The 17538-nt window shown below is 36.3% G+C and overlaps 1 protein-coding gene across 2 annotated transcripts in view; it reads left to right on the forward strand.

Annotated features, from left to right (window-relative positions):
* The first annotated feature begins 275 nt into the window (after positions 1 to 275).
* The window catches only part of LOC106801190 (uncharacterized), a 32657-nt gene continuing 15394 nt past the window's right edge, over positions 276 to 17538 (forward strand). For both annotated transcript variants that reach the window (XM_087448381.1, XM_014784286.2), the window contains exons 1-2: positions 276 to 371; positions 12192 to 12448. In XM_087448381.1, coding sequence (XP_087304507.1) covers positions 291 to 371; positions 12192 to 12448 — 338 coding nt within the window. In that variant the 5' untranslated portion in view covers positions 276 to 290. The remainder of the gene's footprint in view (positions 372 to 12191; positions 12449 to 17538) is intronic.

Consider the following 17538-nt stretch of genomic DNA (forward strand, 5'->3'; position numbering starts at 1 on the left):
TTATAAATAAATTGTCAGGTAAGAATTCTTAGAAAAATGTAAAGTAGCCTTTTAGGTCAACATATTACTTGCTATTTTCCTGAGACCTATTGCATTTGTTAGGGTAGCACCTCAAAATGAATATTTTAAAGTTGTATCCTATTTAGAGCTACTTATTTGAGTTTGTCTGGGCTAGAGAACACTGTGGATTTTGATCTATAGGGTACATATTTAATTACTTAATTTGCACTTTCTCTTTGTAGGCTTGTTTTGATCCACCTCTTGAAGTGGTTCCACCCAAGAACCCAAGCATGTACAACAAAAAGGCAGCTGACCCAGTCCGTCCTGACCTTGCTAGTTTGTTGGTGAAAAATACGAATCTTTTAGCTGAGGTATATGGATTATCCAAAAATAAAACACCACAGAGGAAATTATATCCTCTGTAAAAGTAGGGAGAGAAACATTCTGCATAAAGGGCTCAAAAGTATTATCTTAACTCAGTTTTGCTTTTTTTCTCAATATTGAATTCTCTCATCACTGAGGAGCACTAGTTTAGACCCAAATCTGTCTTTGCCAGAGAAATCCCTTTGAAGATGGTACATAGTTAAGTGCTTTTGAGTTGACTACTGAATGCTGTACTGTTAGAACATTGCTTAAGAACTGCCATGCTCAAAATTTATGTAATAATAAAAATAGTTACATGGACTAAGCATTTTGTGCGTGTGAGGAAGATTAGCCCTGAGCTAACATCTGTTGTGAATCCTCCTCTTTTTTCCTGAGGAAGACTGGCCCTGGGCTAACACCCATGCCCATCTTCCTCTACTTTATATGGGACGCCACCACAGCATGGCTTGATGAGGGGTGTATAAGTCCTCACCCAGAATCTGAACCTGTGAACCCGGGGCCGCCGAAGCAGAGCACGCGAACTTAACAGCTTCACCACCTGGCCAGCCCCTGGATTAAGTATTTTTTAATGAAAAGGATGAGTTCCATTTTCAATATAGCACCAAGTGGCAAATATCCACTAGTCTTATTTAAGACTTGATGAAACATCTGAGTAACATTAACAGATAAAAAAAGAAAGAAATCGCATTTGTAGGAAATGCCTTGACTTTTAGCCCTGTGATGAACTAGAGAGTGCTTGTAGGAATTCCTTAGTTGAGCCCAAGTACCCTCAGGATATTTGCTGCAAGAGACAGTCTTATAGGTAACATTGGCTGGAAGCCCAAAGGCCATTGTCATTGTTAATGGTACGATGATGTGGCTGTTTATGTCTGTACTACCTCTATGGTTACCTTTAAGTAAAATGTTCTGAATGCTTACTTACATTCTGGGACACTGACCAGCCCTCTGAATAAGTAGCTATCTATGGAGTCTGTATTAGTTTGTATTATTTTGCTAGGGCTGCCATAACAAAGTACCACAGGCTGGATGGCTTAAACAACAGAAATTTATTTTCTCACAGTTCTGGAGGCTAGAAGTCCAAGACAAGGTATCAGCAGGGTTAGTTTCTTTTTCTTTTTAAAATTTTTTTTCCAGCTTTATTGCCATATAATTGATATATTGTGTAAGTTTATGGTGTACAACTTGATATACATATATATTGCCAAATGATTACCACTGTTGGGGAAGAGGGAGAATCCCCCTCTGCCCTTTCCCACAAGATTCTTATGGCTGGCCAAATAACTAAAAGACAGGTTAGCAGGAGAAAATAATACCAAGTTTAATAACATGTATATATGGTAGAAACCAATAGCATGTTCAGGTAGACAAAGGAGGATATTGGGGTGGGGTAGGACACAGCTCTGCGGGATTACCAGAAAGCACAGCAATCAAGGGTGTGTAGATTTAAATCCTCTCCTTCCCTCCTGATGAGAGTTTCCAGAGATAAGATCATCCCCCTCTCTTCCCAGTACACAGAGGGAAATGCCTTTACAAATGTAAATGTTTGTCTGACAACCCTTTTACAGGGCCACCTAGAGAATGTGGCTGGGGAGAGACAGAATTTTTGATAAGAATGGGCTCAGCGAGGACCCTGCCAGTCTGTCCATACCTAGAGTTAAATTCCTTTAGGCAGTTAGTGGGGGAGGTCAAATGTCCGTCAGAGAAAATAATCAAGGTAAAGAGACATATTTCAGGGTGGCCAATTTTGATCTCCCACACCACAATAAGATTAATTAATACCTCCATCCCCTCACATAATTACTTTTTTGTGTGTTGTAAGAAGGCTGGTTTCTTCTCACGCTTCTCTCCTTGGCTTGGAGGTGGCTGTCTGTTCTCTGTCTTTTTCACGTGGTCTTCTCTCTATAACTGTCTGTGTCTAAATTTCCTCCTCTTATAAGAACATCAGTCATATTGGTTTAGGGTCCACCCTAAAGATCTCATTTTAACTTAATTACCTCTTTAAAGACCCTGTACTCAAAATACAGTCACATTCTGAGGTACTGAGGGTTAGGACTTCAACATCAGAAGTTTGAGGAGACACACCTCAGGCCATAACAATGGCCTTATTCCTTGGGGCCTCTTTTCTGCCCAGGACCTCGGTAAAGTTCTTTTCTGCTATCTCATATATCAATAGCCTCACTCCAGGTTTCATTTAACATTTACAAATACAGATATAGATATGTAGATAAATATTTGTATTTCTTTCAATTTTGTTTATGCTAATATTTTTTCTCTTTTAGCAAAGAGAGGTAAATAGAAGTTAAATTTAAATGGAGTTTATGTAGATACAATAAATGTTGTGACACTTTGGAGAGATTTCTTAATTTATCTTTTCTTTCAGAAAAATTTGATGCCAATCCCTGAAAACCATACAATTTTACTATGGGTAGTATCTTTCTTCTCCACAGTATAATTTACTACTAATACTTACAAAATTTGGGATTTTTAGTAATTCAGATTTGGATTAGATTAAGGTTTATGTCTATGCCTAATTCATAAAAAACCTTTTAAACCAAATTGTCAAAAAAGATAACAAGTTTTAAACCTTGTTTAAAGAAAATATGTAAGATATTTTCAAGAATTTCAAAGTGCTTTTTAAAAGCAATTCTCTACATGTACATAAAACATTTGGTAACTATAAATACTTTTAATCTATTTGTCAAAGCAGATATCTGAAAGGCTCTACAAAGTCTCATTTTGACTTGGTTTTAGATACTATATATATTAAAAAGTATTTCATAGTTCATATTGGCATTATCTGAATTTCATAACAATTAGTAACAGTTATTGCATGGTTTCCCTATGTTAAAATTATTTTTTTTAAAAAGTCTAATGATTTCAACAGAATAACTTCAGCATGAGTCATCTTTTTCTTTTCCAATAACCTATTATTTAGTCCCACTGAAGCACAATTGTCTTGATAAGGCAGTTTTTCTCTTCACTGCATGCATTTTAAATTTTTTGTTATAATTAACTTTATCTCTTTGTGGGACATACAGAAATAATTATCATGTGTTTCTGCCCAATAATTGAGAAACAGGTGCAAGAGAGCTATATTTAGGAAAAGCCAGATATAGAAGGGATAAATATTAAGTATTCAGTTGGTGAGTGTGTTGTCTAGTTTAGGCAATACAATATTGAGCTAAAACTCTTGCATAGTGCTAGATGGTCTACTATCAAAATAAATAAGAGTTAACTTGTAAAAAAATCTTACTGATAATATGTATAATAAGGCCTGGTGTCTTAAATTTAAGATAAATTTAATGTGTTCTGCCAATATGTTTTAGTTTGATTTTCATGAAAACTTTTATTTGTGAGGGCAATATGACTGTGTTTTTGCAGATAAGATGTTTTTCTTCCCTTAGCATAGTAATAAGGCAAACAGTAGAAACCTGGTAGCTGCAGCTGGCTCTGGAGGGGGCAAATGGAGGCAATATAAATTTTGCAGCTAAAGAAAATTATTAAAATTATTTAATAAAAAAATATTAAAATATATTAATTTTTAAAATTTTAATGTTATTTATATATGTAAAAATATATAAAATAAATAAATATTAAAATACATATAAATAAATATTAAAATATATATAAATATATAATATATAAAAATATATAAATTATTTAAAAATTTAATAAAAATAAAAATTATTAAAATTATTTCAGTTTTAAGAAATAATAGAGAGATCCATTGTACACTTTGCCCAGTTTCTCCCAATAGTCAAATTTTGCAAAACTATGTATAATGTAACAGCCTGAATATTGACATTGATACAATACAATCCACTAATTTTATTCAGATTTCCCCAGTTTTACTTGTACTCGTTTGTGTGTTTGTGTGTATTCAGTTCTAAACAATCAGTCAAGATATTGAACAGTTAATTTCAACACCACAAAGATCCTTCCCATTGCCATTTTACATCCACACCCACTTCCTTCCCACCCTCAACCCCTGGCAACCACTAATCTCTCCTCCATTTCTAAAATGTTGTCATGTCAAAAATGTTATATACTCAAAAAGCTAAACATAGAGTTACCACATGACCCAGCAATCCCACTCCTATGTAGATTCACAAGAGAACTGAAAATATATATTCACCTAAAAACTTATAAATGAATGTTCATAGTAGCATTGTTCATAAAGCCAAAAAGTGGACACAACCCAAATATCCATCAGTTTATGAGTGGATAAGCAAAATGTGGTATATCTATACAGTAGAATATTATTCAGCCATAAAAAATGGGTGAGTACTGATTCATGCTAGAACACAGATGAACCTTGAAAACATGCTAAGTGAAAAGAAACCAGTCCACAACAGGCAACATATCGTATGATTCCATTCATATGAAATGTCTAGAATAGGTAAATCTGTAGAAATAGATAGTAGATGAGTGGTTGCCAGGGCCTGAGTGGAGGGGGGAATGAGGAGTGACTACTAATGGGCATAGGGTTTCTTTAGGGGATAATGAAAATGTCCTAGAATTAGATTATGGTGATGGTTGAAAAACCTGTAAATATACTAAAAACTACTGAATTGTAGACTTTAAAGGATGAATTTTATGGTAGGCAAATTATATCTCAATTTAAAAAGTCAAACATAAAACAGTTCAGTATGGTTGCACAACTGTATGAATATACTAACAACCATTCAACTGTATAGTTTAAATGGGTGAATTTATGAATTATATCTCAATAAAGCTGTTTTTTAAATGTTATATAAATAGAATCATACATATGTCACCTTTAGGGATTGGCTTTTTCACTCAGCATAATTTGCTGGAGATTTGTTCAAGTTGTTGCATGTATCAGTAGTTTGGTCCTCGGTATTGCTGAGTCCATGATATGTATGTACCACAGTTTGTTTAACCATCCACTTGTTGATAAATATCTGGGTGGCTTCCAGTTTTCTGGCTATTACAGATAAAGCTGCTATGGACATTCATGTACAGTTTTTTGTGTGAACATAACTTTTCATTTCTCTGGGATAAATGCTCAAAAGTACAATAGCTGAGTCATAAGGTAATTGCATGTTTAGTTTTATAAGACACTGCCAAACTATTTTCCAGTTTGGCTGTCAAATGGCTGTACCATTTTACATTCCTACCAGCAATGTATGAGTGATCCAGTTTCTCCTAATCCTTGCCAGCATTTGGTGCTGTCACTATTTTGTATTTTAGATATTCTAATATGGGTATGTGTATAGTGGTATCTCATTGTGGCTTTAATTTGCATAACCCTAATGGCTGATGATGTCGAACATATTTTTATGTGCTTATTTGCTATCCATACCTCCTTTCTGGTAAAGCTTCTGTTCTAGTCTTTTGCCCATTTTCTAATCAGATTGTTTTCCGAGAATTTAGAGTTCTTTATATATTCTAGATACAAGTCGTTTGTTGACAATTTTTATCAATGAGCTGTATGTCAGTTTTGGGGGTGCCTAAATTTAGCTAAGTCCTGAACATATTTCTGGTTCCATATGTCCAAATCCAGCATCAAACTATTCAAAATTTGGGTTTCTTTAACATAAAAAATAATGCAGGAGTGTTTTAAAATCTTAAGAGTTTGCAAATCACTGTTCATATGGAGGAAGTAAAAAACTAGAACTGGCAAGTCCTCTAGAAGTCTAATTGACAAAGTTTGGTCATTAAAAGGAAAATTAAACTAGATCTAGAAATCAATATTGTGTGAGTCTGAGACTCATGCTACCTTAGGTATTTTTAAATAAACATTATCTTAATAATATCCTAGCAATAGGATAACCAAAAAGATCTTAAAACATAGTTGTTGTATCAGAGTGTAGGGAAATGGCACCACTGCCTCACACAACTCCAGGGGTCCGTTGTTATTTTTGATTGGTTGTTAGGTGAATGGTAGCCACTGCAGTGCAGAGAACCCTTACTGGTTAAAATAATGAAGGACTTTAGCAATTATTGTGATTACCAGAAGTTGGGATCCTTTTGATAGGAATAGAGTTTCAATTCAACATTTGTTGAGATTCTGCCATGTGAAAAGTACTGAAATAAGGCATTTCGGAGGTGAAGATAGAAAAATAAATGAACCATGATTCTGATCCACAAGAAAATTAGAAAGTGGGGAGAGGGCCGGCCCCGTGGCTTAGCGGTTGGGTGCGCACACTCTGCTGCTGGCGGCCCGGGGTCGGATCCCGGGCGCGCACCGACGCACTGCTTTTCCGGCCATGCTGGGGCCGCGTCCCACATACAGCAGCTGGAGGGCTGTGTGGCTGTGACATACAACTATCTACTGGGGCTTTGGGGGAAAAAGATAAATAAAAATTTTTTAAAAATCATAAAAAAAAAAAAAAAAGAAAGTGGGGAGAGAGACATAAACAATGAGGGAAATACCAGGTAAACTCCATGAGCATGGGCTTCTTGGAGGTAGTGGCAGTTATGGGGAAACTTGAAGGACATAGAGGACTCTACAGAGGTGGGTAGAACTGTACACGTAGGTTGGAGCCAATGAAGTAGCTACAATAACATGAATAACATGCTATATGAGTTTGCAGTCAGTGGGGAATCATCACAGGATTTTGAAGAGGAGTGATGTTACATGATCTGAAATGACAACTGAGGGCAGAATAGATATTCTTTGCTTGTGTTCTTGGAACGTTCTATTCATACCACTATTATTGTACCTGTTAAGGTATATTCTAATTATTTGTTTTCAAATTGGTCTCCCTGGTAAGCTCGGAAAATTTTGAGAGTTCTTAAGCTTCTTAGGATCCCCAAAGCCTAGCACATGCCTGGAACATAGAGGACACTAAAGGCTTGTTGATCAAATAAAGAATGGCTCAGAGAAATGCTAGGTTGGAGGCAGGAAGACCAAATAGGAGGTCTTGTAACAAAAAGTACATGAGATGCACAATGAGGCCCTGAAACAAGACAGAGGCAGCAGGCATAAGAATAAAAGGGTAGATATGAGAGATATATGAAGGGGAGGAAGACTATCCTCTACCCACTCTGGGTCCTTTCTGGCTGGGCTACAAATTAAATTGACATGAGACTGAATAGCAGGAGAAAATCAAACAAAGCTTTATAACATGTATACATGGGAGAGACCTAGGGAAACTGAGTATCTTGACAAAATGGCAGAGGTTCTCATCTTAAATAGAGGATGTTGGAGTTGGGGGGTAGTCAGCTATGGGACACTACCAGAAAAGCACAGTAAACAAGAGTAAGGTTATTATACAGATTTAAGGCCTTCCCCTCTGCACTGACAAGTTTCTAGAGATGAGGTCATCCCCCCTTCTTCCCAGTACAGAAAGGGAAATACCTCTACAAATAGAGATTTCCCTTACAAATGTAAATGTTTGATAAATAGAACTTTGATAAGAATGGGCTTAGCAAGGACCCTCCCAGTCTATCCATACCCAGAGTTATCTATGGTGATGGCCTGTCCTGGGGACAGGCCTTCTATCTTAAATCCTTTTAGGCAGTTAGTTGGTGGGGGGGGTGGTCAAAGTTTCTTTCAGAGTCTTCTGAGCCTTTATTGTCTCCAGCTGGAAATAATCCGCATACCAGAGTGGCACATCTTGGGGCTGCCTGCCCTGAACCCTGTCACATATTAGAGGTAAAATTAGCAGACTTAGTGACTTGAGGGGGAGGATTAAAAAAAAGGGTGACTCAAAAATGACTCTGGGACGGGCCGGCCCCGTGGCTTAGCGGTTAAGTGCGTGCGCTCAGCTGCCGGCGACCCTGGTTCGGATCCCGGGTGCGCACCGAGGCACCACTCCTCCAGCCATGCTGAGGCCGCGTCCCACATACAGCAACTAGAAGGATGTGCAGCTATGACAGACAACTATGTACTGGGGCTTTGGGGGAAAAATAAATTAAAAAAATCTAAAAAAAAAAAAAAAAAGAAAAAAGAAAAATGACTCTGGGGGCTGGTCCCGTGGCGTAGTGGTTGAGTTCAGCGCGCTCTGCTTCAGCAGCCTGGGTTTGCAGGTTCAGATCCCAGGTGTGGACCTACCCCATTCGTCAGCTGTGCTGTGGAGGTGACATACAAAATGGAGGAAGACTGGCACAGATGTCAGCTCAGGGCTAATCTTCCTCAAGTGAAAAAAAAGAGGAAGATTAGCAACAGATGTTAGCTCAGGGTGAATCTTCCTCAGCCAAAAAAAAAAGACTGTGATCTAATTAACGTGTTTTTACAAAAATATAAGTGAATTTTAAACTTTACATTTTTTTAAACATTTGGTGTTGTTATTAAAAGGTATTTTCTAAATGGATCTTTCATAGAATATTTAACCCATATTCTAAGTAAATTAATTTATGATTAAATAAATAGGTCTTAAAACAGGATCTGATTTGCAATACGCAGACTTAAGGAGGAAGAAATCACATATTTTGGTAGTAAGCAGAAACCAACACATGAATGCCTGGAGGGGAGGAGAGAAGTGCTCAAGAAATGCTGTGAAAGAAGAGCTCCTTTACAACTGCTAACAAAAGGAGTCAAAATTTTCACTTGGGGGAAAAGTAGAAAAGGGGAAAAAATCTGAAGTAAAAGAGTTTAGCACAAGTTAAAAAAATTTAAAGCATTTTACTATCAACCAGTGATGGTGAGTTCTCTTAACTAATCACTCCTTTTCTCCAGGTAGAATTTGCTAAATTCATTATTTCACTAATGGTTATATTCCATTCTAAGAAGAGTTAGTTTAGTGACACTGTAACTGCTTTTTTAAGGACCCCTGTCCTCACTACTTCAGCCTGCAAAACTAATTTCTCTTCAGAATTTTGCCAGAATGTTCTAAAAAACCCAACTTCACACTATAAGCCATTTACCATTTCCATTTCCTAGATGTAGGAAGGTTGTATTTATCTTATGAGAGAGTTGCTTAAGGGTCAAGACTATAGACCAGCTTTTAATATGCATATTTTGGGAGAAATGGAGCAATATTTTAAAAAGAAGATTGGTCTGTGCTGGCAATGGAATTAAAAGGCACTCTAAAGGATGAAGTCAATGCAACCCTGGAGACTATGGGGCTGGCCATGAAGTGTTCATTGAATTCCAAAGACTCTTCTTCACCCTGGGAAGCTTCATCTGGCTTCCAAACTGTAAGACGCAGTTTTCTTTTAAACCACATTTTCATCTCTTATGGTCATTTAAAGAAATAAGCCAACAATATAGGATCTGTTATATCCAGTTTAGCACTGTTCCTTAATACTGGCACTGGGAATGCCTCCATGTAAGAGAAAAAGAACCATGGTAGAAGACGGGAAAGAAGTAATCAGGAAGGGAGAGAAAAAAGAGACTGCCAGTTCTGTGAAAGCCAAGGAGGGAAAGTTGTGATGGGGCGGATCAGTCCTGGAGTCACTGCAGAAAGCAGAAACCACTCTAAGTATTTCAAACAGAAGAGAAGATGTATATACGAAATGATTGGAAGGTCTGGGTGTGGGGGTCAGGGCCAGCACTGGATGAACGAGTTCAAGGACACACCATTTAGATGAGAGCCTAAGGTCTGGAAGTTGCTGCTCCTGCCGTTGAGCCTTTATTGCACAGCCAAGGCTCCCTCTCAACCTCCACAAAGCTGGTAACTAGGTAATGGAATGTTTTTTCTGGCCCCTTCCTTGACCTTGCTTACCAGCAGAAATAGCAGCGGGAAGATGGCCTCTTCTCCTCCAGTTTAAATTTCATGGGACTGCATCTCTTTGGTGCAGCTCGATTTGCATATAGCCTGGCTCTCAAAGTGTAGTTCCCCAGACCAGCAATGTTAACATCACCTGGGAACTTGATAGAAATACAGATTCTCAGGCCCTAGGTCAAACTAGAACCTCTGAGGGTAGGCCCAGCAATCTGTTTTTCAACAAGCTCTCCAGGCGATTCTGATGCATGCTACAGTTTGAGAACCACTGGCCTAGAGAATCCCAGCCTCCACAAGGGAGTCTGGAAAATAACAGTTTTATTTCTAGTTCTGTGGAACAAGAAGACATCACAGGGGTAGGAATGGATAGCAAGTGCCAATGATCATATCCGGCAAAAGAGCATGGGCAATGGTGTCAAAAGCTTCAGTGACACGTGGAATATGATGACAACTGAAAAGAAATTGTTGAACCTGACAATTAAGAGATTGTTGGTGACTTTTGAGAGAAGAGTTTGCATGGTGAGGCATAAGGAACGAGAGGTGGAATAATAATAAAATTATAGTGGATGAAGAATGAGCACAGTTGCTTCTTACCTTCAGTGTGGCTAGGCAACGAAGAGGAGAAATGGGTTTGAGCTCAAATCTTTCACTTCACCTTCACAACCTTATCTGCGCCCTCTACCCCTGCTCCATTTCAGATAGCTTAGTCGCTTCTGCAGCTAATTAGGGATTTTGTGGAGTACTTTTTGGATGACTTAATTTCAAGTTCCAAGGAAGCACAAACTTTGATTTAGTGTACACCAGCAATTTAGTGCATATTTATAATTTAGTATATACTTATATTTTAATATGTGCCAGACACTATGCTAGGCCCTTGCTATATGTTATTTTTATTCCTTACAATCACAATATAAGGTGGGTAAGAAAATTTAACTGATTTGTCTATGACCACAGTCTGTCTTGTTCCTCCAAAATTTGAGGTCTTTCCACTATTCCATACTTGCATTCTCTGTAAACTCTGTGGCTTAATTGAGGTGTGTGTTTTTATAGGCAATGTAATAAAAAATATATGTATAAAGGTATGTTTTGAGAACATATAAGGTTCATTTCATTGTTTTAATTTCACAGAACTTTTTAGACAGAAAAAAACACCTTATGCACATACTGGACTAGAAATTTAGTTTAAAATGCTTGATCTTCATACTGCCTTTGCTGCTAAGAATTATAGCATTTCTAATTAATGCAATTTTTTTCAATAACAAAATATTCCTGACATTTTTCTGGTCATAAAGCTAATGATCTTTTACAATGTCAAATCAAATTTACCTTTTTTTTCTTACTCTCTTACTAGTTCATCAGGATCATACACAACCTATTGAGAAATTTGAACAAATTAGATTAAAAGTTAAAATTTAATTGCCCCCCCAATGTTAGCAATACCTCAATTTTCTTCATCTAGTGAACTTCATGTATCAGACAGAAGAGCAGAGAATTTTTAAATGCTACCCAAAGATAAATAAACCACTCACCTCACCGCAGCTGCACTCCTTCTCTGCAATCCTTTCGTCTCTTCCTCCAGTAGCAGCCTGTGGCGCCTCTCTTGTATCGCTCGCCTCTCACAAGCCATCAGCCTTGCTTCTCTTCATAACTTTATGATCTCTTCTTTCCTTTATTTACCTTAAAAATATATATAATCAGTTTGATCCTCGCTCTTTCTCCTAATTCCCCTCTCTACCGATTTCTCTAATGAGCACAAATACAGCCAGGAACCACCACGTGGTATACCCATAGGCTGATCTTTAGAAGAGAAGCCTGTGAACACACTCCCCTTTGCAACACATCGTGAGGCAAAATGTCTATGGCCAAAGCATCAAGTATTTCTTTTCTGCTAGGAATTACAGAATTCATTATTGGTATAGTTTACTTTTGTAACAAGATTTAAACAACTTTAATGTTGATGAGAATAAAATCACTTATTCCAAACCCTATGTGTCAATTTGATATGATTTTTAAAATGTATTTAACATTGGAATATACTGTTAGGAGATTGGAAAGGTTGCATTTTATTGTATAATAATGTATAACTTAATTACCAATAATCATTTAAAATCATGAATTTTCTAAAACCAAAATTATAAATGATTTTAAGTAACACTTTCCCTTTCTCATTAGCTAAGAAATCTTCAAAACAAACTTTTCATAAAAGAAACTTCATTGCAAGAGATGAAGAGTGAGCTAGAAAGTTACAAAGAAAATAATGTGCAACAGTCATTCCAGATAATGTCCCTGAAAGATGATATCAAGGACCTACAGGAACTTATTGCTTCTCTAACCAGAATTAAATCTTTGAAAAACACCAATATTCAGAGTCTTGAAAGAGGCAACTGGGATCTAACTGAAAGAATTTTAGAGCTAGAAAACCGATTAAGGTAGGGAATTTTCTAGTTTCTTTTAAAACTAGCCGTTTGTTATAAGCTTGTGAGTAGTATATGAACTCCATATTCCTGATTGATCACAGAATTTAAATCTAGTAGAATTTCACCTAATACTTGACTCAAAATTATTATATTTTAAAAACACATTTTTGAGATATAATTCACATACCATTAAAATTTACCCTTTTAAAGAGTACAGTTCAGTAGTTTTTAGTATATTCACAAGTTTGTGCAATCATCACCACTGTCTAATTCCAGAACATTTTCATCACCTCATAAAGATATCCCATGCCCATTAGCAGTTACTTCCCTTTACGCCCTCTCCAGTCTCTGACAACCACCAATCTACTTTCTTTCACTATGGACTTGCCTTTTCTGGACATTTCATATAGATGCAGTCATACAATACGTGGCCTCTGTGTCTGACTTCTTTCACTTAGCACGATGTTTTCAAAATTCATCCATGTTGCATAAATCTGTACCTCGTTCCTTTTTATAGCTGAAAAATATTCCATTATATGGAAATACCACATTTTCTTTATCCATTCATCAGTTGATGGACATTGGTTGTTTCCTCTTTTGGGGGCAGGGGCCTTTATGAATAATGCTGCTATGAACATTCTTGTATGAGCTTTTATATAACTGTATGTTTCATTTCTCTTAGGTATATGCCTTAGGAGTAGAATTGCTGGGTCATAAAGTAACTCTATGTTTAACTATTTGAGGTTACTTTTGAGGAACTTCTAGGCTGTTTTCCAAGGCAGTTATACCATTTTACATTCCCACCAGCAATGCATGAGGGTTCCAATTTCTCCACATTCTCACCAACACTTGTTATTGTTCATCTTTTTTATTATAACCATTCTAGAGGATATGAAATCGTATCTCATGATTTTAATTTGTATTTCCATAATGATTAAAGATGAACATCCTTTCATGTGTTTTTGGCCGTTTGTGTATCTTCTGTGTAGAAGTATCTATTCAAATCCTTTGCCCATTTTTTTTTTTACCTTATTTATTATTTTTTTATTTTTTATTGATGTTTTAATAGTTTTTTCCTTTGCCCATTTTTAAATGGGGTTTTTTGGTTTTTTATTGGTTTTTTAATTATTATTTAAGTAAGTATTCTTTATATATTCTGGATACTGATCTCTTATTAGATATTTGATTTCCAAATATCTTCTCCCATCTGTGGGTTGTCTTTTCACTTTCTTAATGGTGTCTTTTGAAGCACAAAACTTTTAAATTTTGATGAAATTTATTATTTTTTTCACTTGTCTTTAGTGTCATATTTAAGAAATGATTGCCTAATCCAGGGTCACAAGAGTTTACACTTTTCTTTTTTCTTTTTTTGTGAGGAAGATCAGCCCTGAGCTAACACACAATGCCAATCCTCCTCTTTATGCCGAGGAAGATTGGCCCTGGGCTAACACCTGTGCCCATCTTCCTCTACTTTATATGGGACGCTGCCACAGCATGGCTTGATAAGCAGTGTGTCAGTGTGCCCCAGGGATCCAAACCTGCGAACCCTGGGCCGCTGAAGCGGAGCATGCGCACTTAACTGCTATGCCACCGGCGGAGGGGGGGGCCCTACACTTTTTTTTTTTAAGTGTTATGGTTTTAGCACTTAAATTTATGTCTTTGATCCATTTTGACTAATTTTTGTATATGGTGTGAGTTAGGGGTCCAAATTCATTCTTTCGCATTTGAAGATCCACTAGTTATCCTAGCACCACTTGTTGAAAAGACTATTTTCTCCCATTGAGTTGTCTGGGCAATCTTGCAAAAAAATCAATTGACCATAAATGTATGAGTTTAATTCTGCACTCTCATTTCTATTCCATTGGTTTATATGTCCATACTCATGCCAATACTATTCCATCTTGATTACTATAGTTTTATAGTAAGTTTTGAAGTGTGAGTCCTCCAACTTTTTCTTCTTTTTCAAGATTTTTTAGCTTGCTTTTCCATATGAATTTTAAGATCAGCTTGTCAATTTCCGTAAAAAAGGAAGCTGGAATTTTGATAGGGATTGTGTTGAATTTGTAGATCAGTTTGGGGAGTATTGCCATCTTAATATTAAGTGTTCCAATTCATGAACATGGCATGTCTTTCCATTTATTTAGGTCTTTAATTTCTTTCAACAATATTTTTTAGTTTTCAGTGTAAACATCTTACATTTCTTTTGTTAAATTTATTTCTAAGTATTTTATCCTTTTTTATACATTGGAAATGGAACTGTTTCCTTAATTTCATTTTTGGATTGTTCATTTTTAGGGAGTAGAAATATAATTGATCTTTGCATATCGATCTTGTGTCCTGCAGATTTGCTGAATTTGTTTATTAGCTCTGATAGTTTTTTTGTGGATTCCTTAGGATTTTCTCTATACAAGACATGTCATAAGCAAAGAGATTTACTTCTTTCTAATCTGGATGCTTTTAATTTATTTTCTTGCCTAATTGCTTTGGTTCAAACTTCCATTACAATGTTGAATGGAAGTGGTAAGAAACAGACATCCTTGTTTTGTTCTTGATCTTAGCGGGAAAGATTTCAGTGTTTCACTATTAACTATGATGTTAGCTACGGGTTTTTTGTAGATGCCCTTTATCAGGTTGAGGAAATTCCCTTCTATTCCTAGTTTGTTGAGTGTTTTAACATGAAAGTGTATTGGATTTTTTCAAATACTTTTTCTGCATCTATTGGGATGATCAGTTTTGTCTTTTATACAATTCATTATTCTTAGACTTGTGGTTATTTAGTTGGTATACAAAGAGAGGAGATATTTGATCATGGGCCCTTGGTTGATAGGAGGAGGAAAAAAGTCATTGATTTTCCCTCTTATAATATTAACAATATTTAAGAAAGTCACACAATATGAAAAGTACTGTATTTAGATTTGAATACTGGCGTAGCCTGTTTGTATTCTATATTGGTTAGTATGTATCAGCTCAACTGATAGGTTGAAGTTTCTTCTGAGTCTTGCATTTCCCAAATCACTTTTAAAAAGAAAATATATAGGAGCTTGAAAGTAAGGAAGAAAGCAAACCTCTACTCAGACTGAGGAATTAGTTAAAACCAAAGGCCAGCAAGAGGGAGAGTGGGATTTCTTTTTTTTTCTGGTTGTGCAGTGTCTGAAAAAAGAAGATTGACAAAGTTCAAGTGAAGAACTGATTAAAAGCAATTTATCATCCAAATAAATATCTTCTCAGTGATAGACTACCACATGAAGTTGGTCTGTAGTTTGACCCGTAACAGCTACCCACACATTGCAGTCTTCAACGCAATTTTGAATACAGCTACAGAGTGAGCCACTATGGACTTTTTGCTTGTTTTTGTCTTTGGTGCAGGCGAGAAAGGTGGCTGAATGGCATACCACACATTTTTTTTTCATCTTCCTGTTAGTGTTGAGGCAGGAGAAGACTGGAAGCAGCGCCTATGGAGTGGACGCTGGAGGGTACTCTGGGCAAAGGATTGTTCTTAGGCCCCTTTAGCTGTTCTCTCTTTGCAGTTAGTGCAGTTAGGAATAAAGTTTCAGGCCCGGCACTTTTTCCTTTTGTTCCCTTGGTTACTGAAAAAGGCGTGTTAAAATCTTCAATTATGATTTCGGATTGGTGTCTCTCACTTTTAGTTCAACTGTTGCTTTATATATTTTGAAATATTTGCATTCTAATTTAGAATTTTTATATCTTTCTGTTGAATTGTCACTTTTATTATTATGAAATGTCCCTCTTTATCTTATATGTACTTCTTTCTTTAAAGTCTACTTTGATTTTAACACAGCTACACATTAACATTTTTTTACTGTTCTCATGGCTTATCTTTTTTTTTAAATTGCATGTTTCTGTCATGCTTAAAGTATATCTCCTGTAAAATGCTTAGCATTAGCTTTTATTTTTTTTTAAATCCAATCTGATACTCTTGTCTTTTAATTGAAAGGTTTAGACCATCTATCTCTAATTACTGAAACTGTTGGATTTAAGTCTACCATATTGTTATTTATAATTTGACTAGGATATGTCCTGGTGTAGCTTTCTTTGTATCTAGCCTGCTTAGGATTTGCAGAACTTCTTGAGTCTATCAACTGATGTCTTTTATCAGGTTTGGATAATTACTGGGAATTATTTTTTTAAATATTGTTTCTGTCCCATTCTGTCTCTACTCTCATTTTAGGGCTACAATTACAGGTATGTATGACCTTTGGAGTGTGTCCTACATGTCTCGAATATAATTTTTTGAATTAAATTTTCTCTTTAGATAACTCAGACAACTTCTTTTGACTTGACTCAAATTCACTTATTCTGTAGGATGCAGTACTTACACAGAAAATTAGCAATTGGTAATCAAAACAAGAACCAGATAATTAGCTATTTGTATCTTTGATAATCAAACAAGTTTTTACATATGCTGTTCTCTATTGCTCTATCATTATTTCTAATTCCTTTTCCCCTCACTCAATCCCAGTTGAAGAGCCCATTCAGGTGTTATTAAAATAGGAGTACTTGTGGGCCCGGCACCATGGCCAAGTGGTTAAAGTTCCACCCGCTCCACTTCGGTGGCCCAGGTTCGTGGGTTCGGATCCCGGGTGAGGACCTACTCTACTCATTGGCCATGCTGTGTTGGTGTCCCACATACAAAAAAATAGAGGATGATTGGCACAGATGTTAGCTCAGGGCTAATCTTCCCCAAGCAAAAAAAGAGGATTGGAAACAGATGTTAGCTCAAGGCAAGTCTTCTTCAGCAAAAAAAAAAAAAGAAAAAGAAAAAGAAAAAAAAATGTATATATACACACACACGAGTAATTGTGTCCACGTGGAAGGAATTGTGTCCACGCAGGAAGACAGTCATACTCCAATTTCCCCTTGAAAAGAATAGTTTCAAAATTGACCTCCCCCAAGGGAACTACTACAGGACTTAATACTGGATTGTTTTTCTCTCCATTTCTCTGCCAGTTCTAGTCTCTCCCTAAAAATTGTTGAACTGCACAGCTCTTTTCAAAAGAAATACATTTTTATTTGATACACATATTTAATATATTTTAAATGGGGGATGCTTCTTTTTATATTTTAATTGAAGTTTGAAAATT

This window comes from Ceratotherium simum, chromosome 24 (genome assembly GCF_057802395.1).
Source record: "Ceratotherium simum simum isolate JZ-2026a chromosome 24, ASM5780239v1, whole genome shotgun sequence".
NCBI classification, from domain to species: Eukaryota; Metazoa; Chordata; class Mammalia; order Perissodactyla; family Rhinocerotidae; genus Ceratotherium; species Ceratotherium simum.